This window comes from Myotis brandtii, unplaced genomic scaffold, assembly GCF_000412655.1.
Source record: "Myotis brandtii unplaced genomic scaffold, ASM41265v1 scaffold120, whole genome shotgun sequence".
Lineage (NCBI taxonomy): Eukaryota > Metazoa > Chordata > Mammalia > Chiroptera > Vespertilionidae > Myotis > Myotis brandtii.
Window position 1 is genome coordinate 1,498,690 of NW_005354174.1, and position 19,489 is coordinate 1,518,178.

Consider the following 19,489-nt stretch of genomic DNA (forward strand, 5'->3'; position numbering starts at 1 on the left):
AGTAGCAAAATTACAGTTATGAAGTAGCAACGAAAATAATTTTATGGTTGGGGGTCACCACAACATGAGGAACTATATTAAAGGGTCGCAACATTAGGAAGGTTGAGAACCACTGGTTTAGAGCCTTAACCAATCCCAAGTTCATAGTAAAGGTTCCATAGAACATAGCTACAATAAAATAATGCATAAAGTACTAGTGTTAATCCTATGATGTTTTAACGGAAAATTTCTTTGGAAAATACATTTCCTTTTTGAAACTTAATCTAGTTGTGGTTTAAATCCACATTTATTTTCCCATAATTATTTTTAAAAGAGAAAGTCACTTTATTAAAAATTAATTTGAAGTATTTTAATAAGAACTTTTCTCACAATGTGAGAATTGGAAAAATATTTCTGATTGTGTGTCTTATACATAATTTTTGATATATCCATGTAATCTAGATTACTTATTTAGTCTTTAATGACTAGGTATTTTTCCAATGTTTATCAAATACATAATTTTCTTTATGCTGTAGCTTTCTTCCTTTTAGACAATGCCCCCAAACATTTCCTTAACCATATTGTTTGGTAATGCATATGAGACTAATTAGATGAGAGTCCCATAAAATAAAAAATAATGACACACATTATTTTTGTCTATTTGCTTTGAATGAAGTGGAACTAAAATGTAATTATAAAGCATCTTAAGTTATTTTTAATTAAAATTGCATTTTAGAAGCATTATATTGAATTGTTATCTGTTATCAGAGAGAAAAGAATCATCTTTGCTAATTTTATATGATATTTCATTCATCTAGTAATTAGTATGTTGGATGGAGACTGTATTTTTCACATGCCAGATCCTGATGTACAGTCTTATATAACAGCATATTATAGATTATCTTTGGAAGCATGATCTTTTTTCACATAAGGATTCTACCAGATCATCCCAGTCATTTCCATGCTAAAAAATAGTTTTAAAATTAGATTTGTAATATCTGAAAAAGTAGAAAATCATCCTACTTCTTACTGTGTCACATGTTTTAAGTTATATACATAAAGAAGAGGGGAACATAATTTTTATAAAATATAATTGTATCCTCATGTGAAACAAAGCTTTTTAGTTATTTACCTATGGCTTTATTCTCACCATGATTACTTTGGGGCTGTACTGATACCATTCACTCAAACTGATACTGAATTTACAGTCACATGAAAAGTCAGACTGAATTTCTGTGAAGTTCACTGCTACATATAGGCTCCTAAGAGAAGAAAGAATTTAATGGGTAGGAGAATTAACAAATGCAAATAACTTCATATTAGAATTAAAATTCTGATATGAAGTTATTTATAAATTTTACCTTTCATCTTATAGACTTTGAAAACTGGCCTGACAATAGTTGGGAAAGTGGTGACTCAGCTGACAGGCACGCTGCCTTCAGGTGTGACAGAAGATGATGTTGCCATCCATAGTAATTCGAGGCGGAGTCCTTTGGTCCCAGGCATCATCACCGTAATAGACACGGAAACAGTTGGAGAGGGCCAGGTAAGAACTTGCGATGCATGTAATATCCATTTTCTGCAGAGGGCTGGCTGACTGAGAATATTCTTTGGGATCAGGATTAGCCAAAATGTACTTGGCCTTGTAGGTTGTTAATTTGGATTTCTAGAAATCAAGGTTATTTTAGGTTAGATTCTTCCCACTCCCCCCACAAAGAATGATGAATAATATGTTAGAACCTGTTATTTCAAATTTTATAAATGCATCAAACCTGAAGGTAAAATTGAGGTTCCATGAGATTCTCTTGTTATCTCTTCATAGGATATGTGTTTCCAGGCAGATATTTGCTCATAGATCAAAAGGATCTTACATATTTCAGGGAATTTAAAAAAAGGTTGCCTCTGATGGTTACAGGTGAATAATATCAAATTTTATTATAGATATTTCCTTAAATATGAAGAATACATGAAATCCCAAAGTATCATGTATGTTAGAATACATACATGATAATAGCTAATTGTAAAACCCTATATCCTTAGATAAAATAGATTTTTAAAATCTAAGTTCTGAAACAGGAGAAATGATTTAAACATGGAAAAATGCCTTATGCTGGCATTTAATCTAGTTGATAAGAAACCCATTGGGTTTAGTTTTTTTCCCTCATGTACTTATAAATATCTCTTCTTTTGTATCATAGTTTTAGATTTTAAATACATTTCTGAAAGGAAGTAATGTTAAAATTCATTTAATTTGTGATCATTACTATAAAATATAATCTAATACCAATTACTAAAATGAGATAGTAGAGCAACATTTGTGAAAAATTGCATTTGTCAGCTACTCATGTACTAATTTCTATAGTAAGATCAATTGTCATTTAAAAAAAAAAGTAGAGCCTATTGCGATTAAAAGAAAAAACTCTTTGAGATTTTTGAATTTATTATATTTTAATTGAAATCAGAATAATAATAATTCTCCACCCTGCCCATCTTAACTTTGTTGTTAAACAACTATGTTATAGACTTATATTCTTGTTTTAAGACTCTTTTCAATGAAGTGATAGCAAAGTTTTCAGTTGACTGTAATGACATTTTAAAAAAAGCTGTTTTAGTTAGGTTAGCTCAAGTTGATGGACACATACAGATGTTCTCTTTTTAAATTGGAATTAAATATATGAATCCTTTAATGTTTTCTTTCTTTTGTTCTTTGATTCTTAATTAATTCACCTCCAAGGCCACCCACAGTTACTAAGAGTAGTAACGACCCTTCTCACAATTGTCTAGTTTGGGGAGTGTAATGTACGTCTGTTAAACATCTAGCCTTTGTTGACAGACAGATTTGTGCTCATTTAAAAGTAGGAAATGTTATGTCTTATTATCTCTAATGAAATAGAGATGTAACTCATTACTTTATTATATGTAAGTGTAGGAATATGTTAAAAGAAAAATTAAGCTAATTTCATAAAATGCATAACAATAGGCCATATGTTTTCAAATGTTTGTCACCATACCTCCTCTCCCCTGCCTTCTCCCATTCTTCAGTAACTTTTTATAATTTTAAGATGGAATTCTCAGGTTTGGAATATGGAAATGAACTGTAGATTGTGGAGTTGCAAAAGTTATTTTTCCTGTGATACATTCATTATTAATACTTGAAACAACTAAAGCTGTTTACTAGGAAATAAGACTCATAGAAATGTTAGCTTTTAGGTTAGTGTCATTCAACTTGAAATGTTCTATTTTCTATTATTTGTTCAGAGCATAATCTTATTTTCACTCCTACTTATAAAATATTCTAAAATTTTAACTTGACTTAGACATTTTAAGACAGGAAATATATTGATGTTCAATAAATGGTAAGTTGCAATGTGCATTTTAAAATAATTATAAATATTTTTTAAAGCAACAAGATTTTCTCAGTAATACTGTCCTCCCTTTATTTATTTATTTTATTTTATTTTATTTATTTTTATTTTTTTTTACAGAGAGGAAGGGCTAGGGATAGAGAGTTAGAAACATCGATGAGACAGAAACATCGATCAGCTGCCTCCTGCACACTCCCTACTAGGGTTGTGCCCCCAACCAAGGTACATGCCCTGGACTGGAATCGAACCTGGGACCCTTGAGTCCGCAGGCTGACAATCTATCCACTGAGCCAAACTGGTTAGGGCCACTTTTGCTGTTTAAATCCATTGAGCCTTTAATAAATAAAGATATTTTCATGTTTACATTGGTGGTGTATAAAATTTTATTCACCATCTTTCTGATACTAAATTGATTAGTTTGATTTTATGGTGATGGGATCATTAGTAATTGCATTAATGAAGAAAAGATTTAATTGGCTTCATGTACATTTTTATCTTTGTTACTTTCATTTTTATTTAAAAGCATTTCTTGCCTAAGAGAAGTTAAGCTGTATAATTTGCCTTTATACATATATATAATTGAAATTAGCAATGTGGCAAAGTCTCTAATAAAAGAAAATACTCCAGAATGATGACATAAACTTGAGCTATCATGCCTTGAGTACATGTGTTATTCATAATAATTTAATGGTTCCTTAGGTGTTTTGTGTATCATTTTGTTCATATGATAAATGCTTATTCACTTTGTATCAGTTAAAATTCTTTGCTTTGTTTTAATATAGTCATATGCTTTACTGCATATTTTTAGGGCTTCAGCCTGTTTAGTTAAGTGGTGAGTAAAAATTAAATGTCTTAGGACAATTGTATTGGGATATCTCTGGTTTTATTGATTTGATGCTTTAGTCAAGGTGCTAATGCAATATAGAGAATCCTTCCAAAAGTATCTGGTTATTATATATTGTGAAGCTCTTAAAGAGAAGATTCAAAGAATCCTATGTAGTGGTATGAGACTTTGCTGTTCACCGAGATTAATGTGCCTTTTGCTTGATGACTTCTGTATTAGAACCATCAACTAGAGCACGCAACACTAATTGTGTTGGAAGGAGAGGTATAGGGTTATAACATACATAAAAAGAAAGGGAGTCTTGTAAGATTGAATTAAAATAGAAAAATGTGCAAAAACCAAATATCACAGAAAAAAATATATACAAATGGTATAAAATCTATGCCCATAACTTCACTTGTTAAAGGAAAAGATGTGTTGAAACTACAGTGAGATACTCTCACCTACCAGAAAGAGAAATTCAAAAGCTTTCAGATTGCATTTTAATTTTGAAATAATTGTAAGCTTAGAGTAAGTTGCACATATATCCATGTGCTTTCACCCAGGTTCTTCCAGGTGTAGTACAATATCAAAACCAGGAAATTGACAATGACACATTACGGTTACTAAGCTATGGACCTTATTCACCTCTCACCGTTAGTTTTACCTTCATTTGTATTTGTATGTGGGCATATATAGCTCTATGAAATTGTATCCCATGTGTAGATGAATATAATTAACATAATCCACCGCAATTAAAATATTGGACGGTTTAACACACACTTTTTTTTTTGTATTCAAGTCTATCCTTCAATCAACCTCTATCCCTTTCTCCTGAAAAACACTAGTCTGTTCTCTACTAGAATGTTATACAAGAAATCATAGTATGCAACAGTGTAATATTAACTTACTTTTTTAATTTTTTATTTAGTTATTTATTTTAAAAAATATATTTTATTGATTTTTTGCAGAGAGGAAGGGACAGGGATAGAGAGAAACATCAATGAGAGAGAAACATCGATTCAGCTGCCTCCTGCACACTCCCCACTGGGGATGTGCCCGCAACTAAGGTACATGCCGTTGACCGGAATCAAACCTGGGACCTTTCAGTCCGCAGGCTGACGCTCTATTCCAGTGATGGCAAACCTATGACACGCGTGTCAGAGGTGACACGCGAACTCATTTTTTTGGTTGATTTTTCTTTTTTAAATGGCATTTAAATATATAAAATAAATATCAAAAACATAAGTCTTTGTTTTACTATGGTTGCAGATATCAAAAGATTTCTATATGTGACACGGCACCAGAGTTAAGTTAGGGTTTTTCAAAATGCTGACACGCCGAGCTCAAAAGGTTCCCCATCACTGCTCTATTCACTGATCCAAACCCGTTAGGGCTAACTTACTTTTTTATTAGTCCAATTAAGGGTTTGTCAGTTTTGTTGATCTTTAAAAAAACGAACTCTTAGAAATAAACTTAAACCAAGGAGGTGAAAGACTTGTATACTGAAAACTATAAAACGTTGTTAAGAGAATTTTAAGATTATTCAAGTAAGTGGAAAGACATCTCATAGGTGTGGATATTAAAATTTAATGTTGTTAAAACATCCATGCCACCCAAAGTGATATACAAACTAAATGCAGTTCTATCAAAATCCTACCCTAAAATTCTTATGGGATCTTAAGATACCCAGGAAAGCAAAAACAATCTAGAAAAAAGAATTGGAGTCCTCACATTTCCTTACTTGAAATCATACTACACAGCAATATGTGGCATAAGGATAGATATGTAGACCAGTGGCATAGAAGAGCACAGAAATACAGCCATACATATAAGTGCAAAAGATTTTCAACAAGGGTGCCCAAACCACACAAAAGGTAAAGAAGTGTCTCTTCAATAAATGACGCTGGGAAAACTGGATGGCCAACTACAAAAGGAAGAATGCGGGCCCTTACCTTACACCATATACGAAAATGAACTTAAATCCATCATAGACCTTACCAGGAGACCTAAAACTATTAAACTCCTGAAGAAAATTAAAGGGAATAAATTTGAGATTTAAAACTACCTGCTTTAATATACTTCTGATTTTATGGCTTGGTAATGCTTTCAAAGAGGTGATGTGTCTATCTAAAAAACTAGGAGTTAAGAGACCAGTACTTTTCTACTTAAAATAAAAATTTTAGGGGTAATTCCTCTGACATATAGCTGTGTGTGTTTAACCTATTATATTGTTTTTCCTTGTTTTATTCCAATCATGGGCAAGAATTTTTCAGCAGGCCATAACACAAATGTTTCTGTCGTTGGATAAAGTTCTACATAGCTGATTTTATTTTCTGTTGTTGTTTTTTTATGAACCTACACTTCAAGAAATGATTGTCTCTGTCACCTATAGTCAAGTTAACCAACTGTTTAGCGTTTATATGATTGATCTGCTGGGGTTGTATTATATCTTTTCCTCATTCGTGAAGTGGTATTTTCACTTTTTAGTGGCAAGAATAATCTTAGAATATAATGGAAGCATGTTATTTGGTCACGGACATTGTGGTGTAACTGTGTATATCTTCAAACTCAGTAATTGGTGATTAAAGGTTAACTTCCATTTGCCTCTTTATTTTTGTAAAGGTGCTTTTGAGTGAGGATTCTGACAGTGATGGTATCGTGGCCCACTTCCCGGCTCATGAAAAACCAGTGTGCTGTATGGCTTTTAACACAAGTGGTATGTTTGTTTTTCCCCATTTATATCATGGGCTTTCCAATTTGATTTTTTTGGAAATGGAATATCTAAAACACGAATCTCGTTTTTCTTCTATGTGCCAGTGTGTATAAGAAAAGTAAATAGTTTCAGTAACTGGTTATTGAATGAATGAATTTATAATAAAATTTAGATACCCTGTAAACATTAGCTTTATTCACAATAACATGGTGAAAGCAGCAGTCGGTAAACAGTGTTGTTGAGTTGCATTAATTTCTGAATTACAATTAAGCCAAGAACTTCAGTATTTCAATCAACATATTAATGTATGCGAATGGAATTTTCTTTGTAACTTAAAGTTTCTTTTTAATGTCACATTTTATAAACTAGTTTACTTATATTTTTTCTTCTTTTCTTGTGGTGTTTTTGTTTTTCTGGTTCTTCTTAAAGCATTTGGTAAAGAGAGATGTTAAAGCAATGTGGAATGCCCTTTTATCTTTTGTCAACCCCCCCTCCCCCCCCCAACTTTTTATTATAAAAAGTTTCAAACATAAAAACAGATATAAAGGTTAATAAAATAATGACCCACATATCACTACCTTGATTAAACAGGTGTTCACATTTTAATGTATATATTATATATATATGTATGTGTATTTTGCTGAACCATTTGAATGTAAGTTCCATATATTATAACATTTCACCCATTACAAATGAACTACGCATTTCCTAAGAATAAAGACCCCTTTCTATATAACAAAAAATTATATATTAGTTCAGAAAACTAACATACTATATTATCTAATATCCAAACCAAATTTAAAATTCCCCTGGCCGGGTAGCTCAGTTGGTTGGAGTGTCATCCCATACACCAAAAGGTTGAGGTTCCCCTAGTCGGGGAACATTTGGGAGGCAACCAGTGCATGTTTCTCTCTCTGTCTCTGTCTCTCTGTCTCCCTCTCTTTTCCTTTTTTTTCTCTCTCTCTTCCCCTCTCCCTTTCCCACTCTAAAAACAATAAACATATCATTGGGTGAGGATTAAAAAAAACAAAACCCCAATGGTTTCAAAAGTGAATTCTCCAGCTACTTCAAACTAAGTTCTAATCAAAGTTCACTTCTTACATTTTGTCATGTCTCTTTAGGTCCTCTTAACCCAACTTATAACTTCCACCTTTTCTTTTTTGCAGTGCCCAGACCAGTTATCTGATGCAAATTCTGTACTTGTCATATTTTTTTTCATTATAATAATGTTTTCCTTATTTCCTAAAGAGGCTTTTAAATTACATTCAAGCTAAGGATTTTTTTTTTAACATCTTAAGTTTTACTGTCTACAACATTTCATCCCAACAAGAGACATATAATATTAGGTTGTCTTGCAATTTATGATACTGTGTTTGATCACATGGACAAATTAGTGACCCATCGAATGTCTGCATATTGGAGAGAGGTTTCTCTTGTGGAGATTAGCAAGTAATCTGCAGAGTGTTATTTTGGCCTCATTGCTGAAACAACTTTTTACTTAATAGTTTTGTTACATTGAAGGCTGTATTATAAGGGTGGTTTTTCTAATTGTATTGTGTTTTCTGCATTGATTATCTGCTATCCTATCAAAAAATTTTTTTTCTTTCATCAACCAGTAATGAACCACAGTTATCCTGTATATAAAAGGCAGAGATTAAATACTTAATTCTTTATCTTTATTTACCAATTTTCATTGTTAGGAATTAGTTTAATACTTACAGTGGCGGAATTCTACTCCAGTGGAATTAATTTAAAAAATACTTTGTTCATAAATAAAATTGTTTTCTTGCTTTCAGAGCTGAAATAGTTTTCATAAATTTACAGTCCGTTTAGATCTTATTTCTTTGGTTGATGTGTCTGAAGAGACTGCCATTTTATTTTATTCTGCAGAAATGATCCTATTAGTTAAACTTGATGGAAAGATCCATCTTTCCTTTCTTCTCAAATAAAGAATGATGGTAAGCGGATAATATAGAGTACTTTGAATAATCTTCTAATATCTTAATTAGTCATTTTTGATAGAGAGGAAGATTTTTATAGTGATTGTTGATCAGTAGAGTTGATTTAATTAATGAAGACAATGATTTATTGAAGTGCTCTGAATGTTGTGGGAATTAAGTTAAATTTGAAGAGTCTGGAAGTTCTGTTCCTTATAGCACTCCACTTGGAGTAACCAGTATGACTCATTTTGATAGGCCATCTGTTATGTCAGATCTCCTTTGTATTAATGTATATTTCACATTAACCTTGTCAGAATGCTTCAGACACTGGAAGCTGTATTTTTTCCTGTCTATAACTTTCTTTTATAATAAGAACATATTATATAACATAAAGAATGTAGTTATCCCTATCATTGTCTAGCAATTAACTCTAGAAAACTATTGTTTCTTTCCTATGGTTTCATAACTTTGATCTGCATTTGCCTTTGAATTCTGTTTGAACTCCCCAATTTGTGTTTTTATGATAAGATTTAAAAATTTTATATTTATACCTACTTGTTTTGCATTTATGGATCATATAGTAATCATATCTTTAAATATTTGTTAGCCTAGTTAGCCTGAGTTCCAGTTTACATTTGGATTCACTCTTAGTTTATAATCTGTGGGTTTTGACAAATATATAGTAACATGTATCCACCAGTATAATACTACACCGTATAGTTTCACTTCCCTAAAAGTCCCCTTTGCTCTGCCTGTTCATTCCTCCCCCCTTTGTTTGAACCCCGACAACCACTGATTTTTTCCACTGTTTCCATACTTTCGGTTTTTGCAGAATGCCATATATTGGAGTCTTACAGTAGGTAGCCATTTCAGATTGGCTTCTTTTACTTACTCATATGCACTTCCTTCATCTCTTTGTATGCCTCAATTACACATTTCTTTTTATGTTACTTTCTAAATATTTTTTATGGTTCAAAATTATGGTAAAGCCTATATTTTAATCTATGAATAAAAATCATATATTTTAAGTATTTTACTTTGTCTTTTAAAAAATATTAGTCTTTGAAAGAGGTTTCTAGGCTTTACCATATTGTCAAAAAGTTCCTGGCACTAAAAATGTTTGAGTCCTTATCAAAAAGAGTAACCCTTGGCATGATTTTCACCCAACGCATTAGAAACTCTTTCTTTTCACTAGAGACTCCATTCACATTGCCTGGCTCAGTCATGGTGATTCAGAGAGAGTCAACACCCATGGAGTCTGCTGGTGTGATAGGGACTTAAGGAAGGAGAATGCTTTGTGGAGTTAGGAGAGCCTGCCAGGAGATGAGATGACTATTAACTTGGTCTTTGATTATTGGGCAACATTCTTCAAGGGGAATTCAGTTCTAAACTGGAACCTAAAAGATAATTAGCTAGGAAAGAATGATTCAGTGCCTGGCATATAAAGAAATATTAGAAAGAGGCAAGAAAAATATTGCACGTTCCACATAGATTGTGAAGCAGAATCTATACCATGGACTGATCAATTTCTTATGTGGTAGAGATATTTCAATGCGTCGTCATTTCTGCAACATTTTATAAATGCTTTGTACCTGTTTAAATATTTGAATTAAATGGAGGGTTCATAACTCAGCAACCACTCACAAAATTGGTCTGCAAAATATAGATGCTGGTAGGCAGAGATTTCATACATTTGCTTACAATTTATCTTGGTTATTTACTGTTCAGCTCTTAGTATTTTTACTATTCAGAATATGACTGATATTGCTTGAGTATGGCACAAGTGTGTATATAAAATATTTAATTCTCAATGATTTGAAAGCCTTTTTTTTTTTTTTTTAAAGCTGCCTACCAGAGAATGGCTATGGCTGCCAACTATTATCTAGCTCCTAACATTAGGTGACATTTTATTTGTCAAGTTTCTGTTTCATGTTTCTTGTTTTAGCCACCCCTCCCAGATTAAGATAGAAATACATACATATGAACTATTTGAGTCGAGAAGCTGCATTGCCATTTGTAAATGCATGGATACCTTAGTACAGTGGTCGGCAAACTCATTAGTCAACAGAGCCAAATATCAACAGTACAACGATTAAAATTTCTTTTGAGAGCCAAATTGTTTAAACTTAGACTATATAGGTAGGTACATTGTTATTAACTTAATTAGGGTACTCCTAAGGCTTAGGAAGAGCCACACTCAAGGGGCCGAAGAGCCGCATGTAGCTCACGAGCCGCAGTTTGCCGACCATGGCCTTAGTAGATGTTATTTATTCCATTTAATTATGATGAATTTTCTATCAACCTTTGTATAATTCTTTCTCTGTAAATTTACTTATGTTATAAAATGAGGCAGTTTTTTGTTCTCTGGCTGAATTATTTTTGTTAGCTTCTGAACATTTATTAATTGGTATTTTGTAAACATAAGTACTGTATGAAGTGGTCCTTCACACAGTACTTATGATTTTTTATTTAAATTTGCCTTTTTCAAAATATAACTTGTAGATCCTCCAATAACATTCTCCAGTTTTTCTTTACATGTATCCATACATATTTTTAATTTTTTTCATACTTCTAAATTTATACCAATAAGTTTTAACTCTTTTGCCCTTGTAATAGTCTATTTGGTTAAAGGTTTTTTCATAGGGACTGTAGTGTGGGCAATAATAACCATAGTGTTTATAAGTTTAGGGAAGTTCATTAAAACAAAAAACATATTGATTTTTTTAAAACCTAATCTTTCTCTAATCTTTACCTGTATTATACTAGGAATATAAATAAATTTAGTTTCTTTTTTAGAGAAGCATATTTTTAGATGACAGAGCTGTTAAAATGTCCTGGACATCAAAATTCAAGAACAAACCAGACCTGTTGTCCACATTAAAAGCAGTGTAATATGTACATGATGAAATAACTCTAAAAGTGAATTAAGGGGAAAAAGTAGGTTGTGTGAGTCAGTGGCATGAGGTTCAGTCTTGTATGGGACCTACTCAGAAAAGAAATTAAGGGATGCCATTAAATAGAGCTTTGAGCAGCTGCATTCAGTTTGTTTTTCAATTTCTCCTTCCCATTCTTGTTTACTAGCTATGACTCTGAGACCTGAATTAAAACAGATATTTTAATGGCAACATTTATGATTTGGTTAGAAGTGCCAGAGAGGCCTCCATGCTTAGATCTGGGCAGCTTCAATATGGGTGGTGTAAGTTTGTTGCTTTCAATTATTTAGATATACAATGAATACCATTTCTAGGGAACTTTTACAATAAAATTAATACACTTTTTTAAAAGCAGTTTTAGTTTCCAGCAAACAAATGGAAAGTACAGAAAAGTCTCTCTCACACACACATAACCTCCTGTACTACCAACATGCCACACCACAGTGGTAGTTTTGTTATAATCATGAATCTACATTGATACATCATTATCAGTCAAAGTCTTTAGTTTATGTTAGGTTTCACTGTTGGTGGTTTTACATTCTGTGGGTTTTGACATATTAATATTGATATGTATCCACCTTTGCAGATATAGAATTATTTTACTACCCTAAATTTTTTTTTTAATTCAAATTTGGGACTTCTTAGTCACTGTTTATTTTATTTTCTTATCTTTTTCTTCCTTTTTTTTCAGTCATTTTTTAAAACATTCTTTCTGCTTCTTGTTTTCCTCTTCTTTCCTTTGGAACTCCATGATTCATAGATTCATCTCCTTGATGGTATCCCACAGGTCTCAGAGGCTCTGTTAATTTTTCTTCGTTCTTTTCAAAATACTATCCTTCCTTTCTTGAATTCCTTTTGTACTTTTCTCAATAAAGTACACACTTTTGTGGGTTATTTTTGGGTTCTCTGATGAAGATGACCTCTTTAAGCTATTTTCTGTCTGGGAATATCTGTATTTTTGCCCATAGTTTTGATAAGTATTTCAACTAGAGATGATGTTTTAGTTGGACACCCCCCCCCCCAACCCCCCCCCCCCCCCCCCCCAACTGTCTGTTGCTCCTCCCCCAGCAACAGCCAGTTGTCTTTCTTTGTTCACAGCTTTTGGCATTATTAATTTAATCCTCTTGATTGCTTGCATACAGAATTGCACTTTTTGGGGGGGCAGAATTCTAATCTGTGGTGTCAGCTCAAATGGAGCCTTTGGAAATTTTTCTAAAGTTCGGTACCTTCTTACCCTCACCTATTGTGGATTGCTCTCTTTCCGGCTGTATTGTCTGAGTTGAGAGCAGCTGCTCCTATTTCGGTGTTTTTATACTGAACTTTTAAATAGATTTTTTCAGTGCTTTGATTTTTGTTATTTATCAGTTTGTTTTTGTCATAGGGCAAGAACAACAGCTTCTTTTGATTTTACAAATTCAGTCCAAAAGTCTCTGCGCTGGTCATTCAAGTGTGTAAAATGTTCTCTAGGACACTGGTTTACACCACAACCTTTGTACATGTATTAGCTTGGGCTGCCATAACAAAACACTGCAGACTTGATGGCTTAAACAACAGAAATTTATTTTCGGACAGTTCAGGATCAAGGTTCCGGATGATTTGGTTTCTAGCAAATGGCCACCACCTGGCTCTGAGCTTGCATAGCCTTTCCTTGGTGCAATGGAGCAGGGAGAAAGAAAGAGGTGGCTCTCTTCCTGTAAGATGCTAAGGCTATCAGGTCAGAGCCTCTCCATTGTGACCTGATATATACACACTTAATTATTTCCTAGGAGTCCTCATCTCCATGTATTGCCACACTGGGTTTTTAGAGTTCCAATATGTGAATTTTGGAGCTACACAAACATTCAATCCATAACAGTACTTTTGAGAATCATTGTTACTCTTCGTTTTTAAAACATCTTATTTGATCACAGCCCAATTCTAGGTTATTCTGTTTAGCTGTGATTGTTGCATCATACTTAATTCCACGTGTTTAATTCCACTTTAAGGTATTCAGTTATTTTGTAAGATATTAAATGTTAATGATACTTCTATCTTTCAACAACTTCCTTATTTCTCTGAGTGTATTGTCTGAAAGTCTGGCACAGTGACTGACGGCTTCAACCAGGTCTACATTTTCCCTCCAACATTTATCCATAGTAGATATTTTTCAGCTACTTAAACATGTTACATCATTTTCCCTCTGCCTAGAATCCTTTTTGACCTGGCTAACTCTTATTTACCTCTTGAGTCCCATTTTTAAATATTATTTTAGGAAGACTTACCTGACCCTACATAAAATGTCATTCTCCCCCCGTCCCTGCTGCCCCCACCTCACCTTGCCGCTTAATTGAGCAAGTTACTTTATCTGCTTGGATCACTCTCAGTATTTTAAATTTCTCATCAATAAAATGAGGGCCAATATACTGAAACCTCAATAAATATTAACTGTTGTCTTCATTATTTTTAATTCTCTCATCCTAGTTTTTTATTTATTTACTGGAGGCCCAATGCACAAAAATTGTGCAAGAGTAGGCCTTCCTTCCCCCAGCTGCCGGCACCAGTTTCCCTCCAGCATCTGGGACCCGGGCTTCCCTCTGGCCCCAGCTTCGTCCGGAAGGACATCTGGTCTAATTAGCATATTACCCTTTTATTATTATAGATACCCCTCAAGAGTATCCTTTTGAAATGTTTTCTGCTAGAGATGAGCTTTTATTTTGTCCCCGAGGTTTCTTTACCCTGTCAATTTTCACGTAGTTGATATTGAGGAATTATATCTCTCTCGATAAAACCCTGATATGCTAATTGTCCCTCTGACCATTCAACCATTTGACCAGTCACTATGATGTGCACTGACCACCAGGGGCCAGTAGGTTAGCTTGCTGCTGGGGTCCGGCTGATTGGAACTGGGGGAGATGGACCAGACACGCCCTGGACACCTCCTGTGGTCCCTCCCTGGCTTGATCGTGCAGTGCTGGGGTCCCTTGGCCTGTCCTGGGCCCTCTCACAATCCGGGCCCCCTGGGGGATGTTGGATAGCTGGTTTCGGCCCGATCCCCACAGGCCAGGCCGAGGGACCCCACAGTGCATGAATCTGTGCACCGGGCCTCTAGTATTGAATAATTACATTAATTGTTTCTTTCCCTATTATTGTAATTATGGAGATACTATGGCAGGGCAGAGATAAGGCATTAAATCAATGTAATTAGTCATTTGTTGAGTAAAACCAATTTATATCTAATTGTGGTACCAGTAAGAATTGTCTCTCTTCCTAAATTGTGGGAGTGATCTATCTTGTAGAAGCTACATTATATTTATGTAACTGAATTCACTAGATTGGCATATTATTACTTTTGTTGCCTTTGACATCAAATTAATTAATTTTATTAACTAAATTAGATATTAGAAGCATATGAAAGACATTCTCAACTCTGCAGTAAGCCTGACATTTCTGAAACAGACCTGCTGTCTTTAATTTGGTAAATAATTGATCTGCTGTCCAAAGGCGTTATTTCTGCCAGCTGAGTAGCTGAGAGCTGTGAATTGCAACAAATCTACATTTTAAATAACTACCCTTTCTTGGCAGGGAAGTTGTTTTTCCATCCATTAATAAGACAAAAATGAATGTTAGTTGTCTAGTCAAATAGATTAAACATGGACCCCTTTGGGTGCGTGACTGTATCTTTAAGAGACTTTACATTTTTCTGGTTATGTAAATGCTGTATATTGAAAGGTGATGGTGGTCCTGGATTGATCATTAGGAAAGTTTAAGTTTTCTTTAATGCACATAGTGCCCCCCCCCCCATTGATCACAGCAGGTGGTCAGGTGGTCTTGATTTTTGTGAATATCTATAATGCCTCGCAGATTAACAGAGTTATGTGGCTTTAGATTTTCCCTCTAACAGTTCTGGTGTATCACTGTCAGTCACACTATATCACTCAGACTGCAAAGGCAGCTTGAAGAGCTTATTGCTTTTTCTCTCCCCCCCTCCCCCGCAAGAAGTGGGTGTTTCTTTAGGTCTGTAGTTACTCTCTTGTTTTGTCATCTTGTAAACTGATGGGTATGTCTTACTTGTGCAGTGAATTAGCCCCTGAGGGATTTCTTGTCTTTGCTTTATGTTCACTGTTGGACTAGACCTGTATGAGAGTCAGAGGGAACCTTGCAGGTTTGATTCATCAAGCCTGGGGCCCACAGTACTTTACTAGGAGGGTCCCTCCAAAATGCTTCATCCCTTTTAAGAGCAAAAAAAGTATATAAACTTTTAGGTTATAGGAATGCTTTAATATACAATTAAAACAAACAACTGTAGTCATAAAATGTAATTTTAAATAATTTTTCATGGAAGAGGGGTCCTGTGAAGACAAAGAATGTCCAGAGCTGATGAAAGTCCTAAGGCAGCCCTGGTCCTGGGTGTCCATCAGTAAGGAGGTGCCCTCTTTCCTCCCATCCCTCACTGCCCAGTACTCATAGTTAATTTAGCAAAGGTGGTCAATTAAACCTGAAGGAACTAATAAAAGCTGTGAGTGACTTGGTATATACAAATGTGAAGTAGACATATATACCTATAACACCAAAACTGATCAATATCACTTAATCACCAAGAAAATACGGCATAATAAAACTATGAGAGATAACCAAATACTCACTGAAATGATTACAATTTAAAAAGACTAACAATACACTATTGATGAGATTATGGACCTTATGTTACATGCTGCTTTGGAGAAACATTTTTGAAGTATCTTGTGAAGTTAAACATACATATGATGCAGCAATTCCACTTGTAAATTTTACCTAAGAGAAGAAAAACAAATGTCCACACAGAAGCTTGTACTTAAATCTTCATATTCACAATAGCCCCAAACTGGAAATAATTGCTGAATGGATATATAAGTTTTCATGTATCCGTATAATGGAACTGCTCAGTGATATAAATCAATGATTGGACTCGTGCTATCTGCAGCAGATAGGGCTAGCAAAATTTTGTGTGATTACATTTACGTGGAATTCTAAAGCAGGCAATATTAATTCATAATGATAGAATGCCAATCAGTGGTTGCCTGGGGCCATGGAATGGGGAAGGGATGGACTGCAAGTGGACACAAGGATATTTTTTTACATGTTCTCTATCTTGATATGGTAGAGTTTTATAGGTGTACATACTTGTCAGACTCATGAAACTGTTCACTTACCTTGAGTGCATTTATTGTATATGAATGATGGATTAGTAGAGGTTAATAAAGTTTTAAAATATTCTGGCATTTGACAAATATAGTCAACCACTTGGAAAAATAAGATTACATATACCACTTTCCTATATGTCTATTGGATGAACAGACTGTTGAAAATAATAGAACACTTAATATGAAAACCCATTGGCTATAGCTAAAGATATTTTCAGAAAAAAATTTCTTGATACAAAATGAAAGAATGAAAACACATTAATTATTTAAATGAAGATGTTAGGACATTTAACTGTCTCCTAAAAATGAAGGAGAGTGGACTTAAAAAGTTATAAATACAAATGAGCTAATTGTTGATTTTAGACTTTTCCACATGGAACAAATGAATAAGAGCCACATCAGAGATTTTTGTTGTAACTTATCTTGGTTCTGGATACGTGCAACTTTTGGAAGGGATCAAATGAATCTTGTCCTTTGTTCCTTCGATAGTGTTTATTTCAATGCCTTTAATGGCATTATCATGCATAAATATTAGAAAGTCTTAATATATATTATGGGCCACAAATGTGGAAGAATGCAATGTATATTAGTAGCATCTTTAAGCAGCTTAAAAACTGTGGTAATTGATGCTGCCCATAGGGAGACTTTGAGACCATTGCTTTAAGTATTCCTATTCATCTTAAAGGTTTTATTAATCAGACTTTAATAGGATAGGATATTATAGTGGTTTTATGTAATTTGAAGACCTAATAGATTTTGACTAGTACTAGGATTCTGTTTCTTCGCTTTTATGTTTACAAATATGACTTGTAGCTTTAAAAATTTAAATAATTTGGAAGTTTCAATCTCCACAGGTATGGATGGGAAAGTATTAAATTTACAAGAATTAATACCAAAACAAAATTATTTTATGAGTGATATAATCTGAAATCCTGTAAAGATTTCTATTTGACCAAGATTATCAGTGTTCATGTCTCTTTTTGGAGGAGAGTGTGAATAGCTGGTAATTTGTCTTCCAGTTCATATGTGTGCATGTGATAAAGAAACGTACAATTAGGTAGGTGTTATAAATAGGATATGGCAAAAAGACATACCTACTCATGTTTCCAAGCTTTTATAGCATATGTCCAGTGGAGGTTTGCTGCTCTTTAATTTTGCCTTTTGGGCTAACCAGCTGACGCCCAGTTGAAAAGACTTATGTTCTTATGAGGCCGCAAAAGCCTTAATGTTCAGGCTCCAGTCTCAGGTTTTGGAGAACGCCATGTACCATCAGCAGCTTCAGTTTCCACCCTCTAATGCTAACGCTCATCTATCAAACTTGAGGCTGAGAGTGAGGGAGAGGAAGCTTCCAGATAAACATACAACAGCGCCTAAACAGCTAATCACACTAGGCTTCCGCTTCCAGGCCCTATAATTAGAAGTCCTTCTTTTCCTTGTATTCCCAGATGACGCAAATGCATTTTGTGGCTTGGCACCTCATTTGGGGCGTAGGTTTAGTTTATGGCCAGGCTAGTCTGGTTTAGTCTCCTGATGCTGCATAAATAGTTCTCAAGCCACCGTCTACTCTGTACAAGTTTTTCCTTTTATGTATATCTGCTTTGTAACTTGTTTTCTAGAAGAAAAAAAAAAGGCATGTCATTTCTCCCAGCAGAATGTGTGCAACAGAGGAAATTATAAATTAAAAGAAAGCACATGATTGTGTGGTACTACACAAGCTATTTCTTCCCTTCCTCTCTGCTCTTTCAATTTTTCCTCCATCATTTAAAATTTTGTCAAAAAAATTAAGCTACCTTCTGGATTATGGAAGCCACATTTGTGTGGAGAAGTGGAAAAAGAAAAGTTTAAGATAGGATATACAGAAGATAATAAGCATACATTTTCAATGGGCTATTTCTCTAAAAATTTGAATTTGTTTACATATTAGAAAGTTAGATATTAACATCAATTTCAAAAGCTAGGAGCATATTGAAAGTGTTCATTTGAATGCTTATTTTGAGTAAAATATTGATCTTTGATTCTAAAAGAAATGAAGTTTATCTTCCGTAGGGGAGTGATATATTTGTGTTATAAATGCAACTTCATTATAGTTTCTGTCAGAATGATGTTTCCATGAAATAGGCTGTCATGTGTAGAAAATAGCTTTGTTGTGGAAAAGTAGAGTTAAAACCTAGTAGTGGAATTGTGGTAATAGAAACAGTATGACTCAGCAAAAAATAGGCGTGAAGAAATATTGTCCACAAAAGGACAATAAAACATTCATGCCCAATCTTAGCAATTTATTGTTTGAATAACATCAATAAGATGGAAAGAATGTAAAGTATGTCAGTGGCATTATGACCATAGTTAGGTGCAGGGTGGGAGGCAATCCTATATAATAAAAGAGTAATATGCAAATTGATCATCACTCCAATACACAAAGATGGCCACCCCCATGTGGTCAAAGATGGCCGGCACAAGATGGCCAGCAGGGGAGGGCAGTTGGGGAAGATCAGTCCTGCAGGGAAGGGCAGTTGGAGGGGACCAGGCCAGCAGGGGGAGGGCAGTTGGGGGGGACCAGGCCAGCAGGGGAAGGGC

The 19,489-nt window shown here is 34.3% G+C and overlaps 1 protein-coding gene across 5 annotated transcripts in view; it reads left to right on the top strand.

The window, feature by feature from the left end:
- BCAS3 (breast carcinoma amplified sequence 3) overlaps positions 1-19,489 on the top strand; it is a 463,383-nt gene that overhangs the window by 104,855 nt on the left and 339,039 nt on the right. For all 5 annotated transcript variants that reach the window (XM_014531618.1, XM_014531623.1, XM_005858559.2 and 2 more), the window contains exons 12-13: positions 1,355-1,525; positions 6,793-6,886. In XM_014531618.1, coding sequence (XP_014387104.1) covers positions 1,355-1,525; positions 6,793-6,886 — 265 coding nt within the window. The remainder of the gene's footprint in view (positions 1-1,354; positions 1,526-6,792; positions 6,887-19,489) is intronic.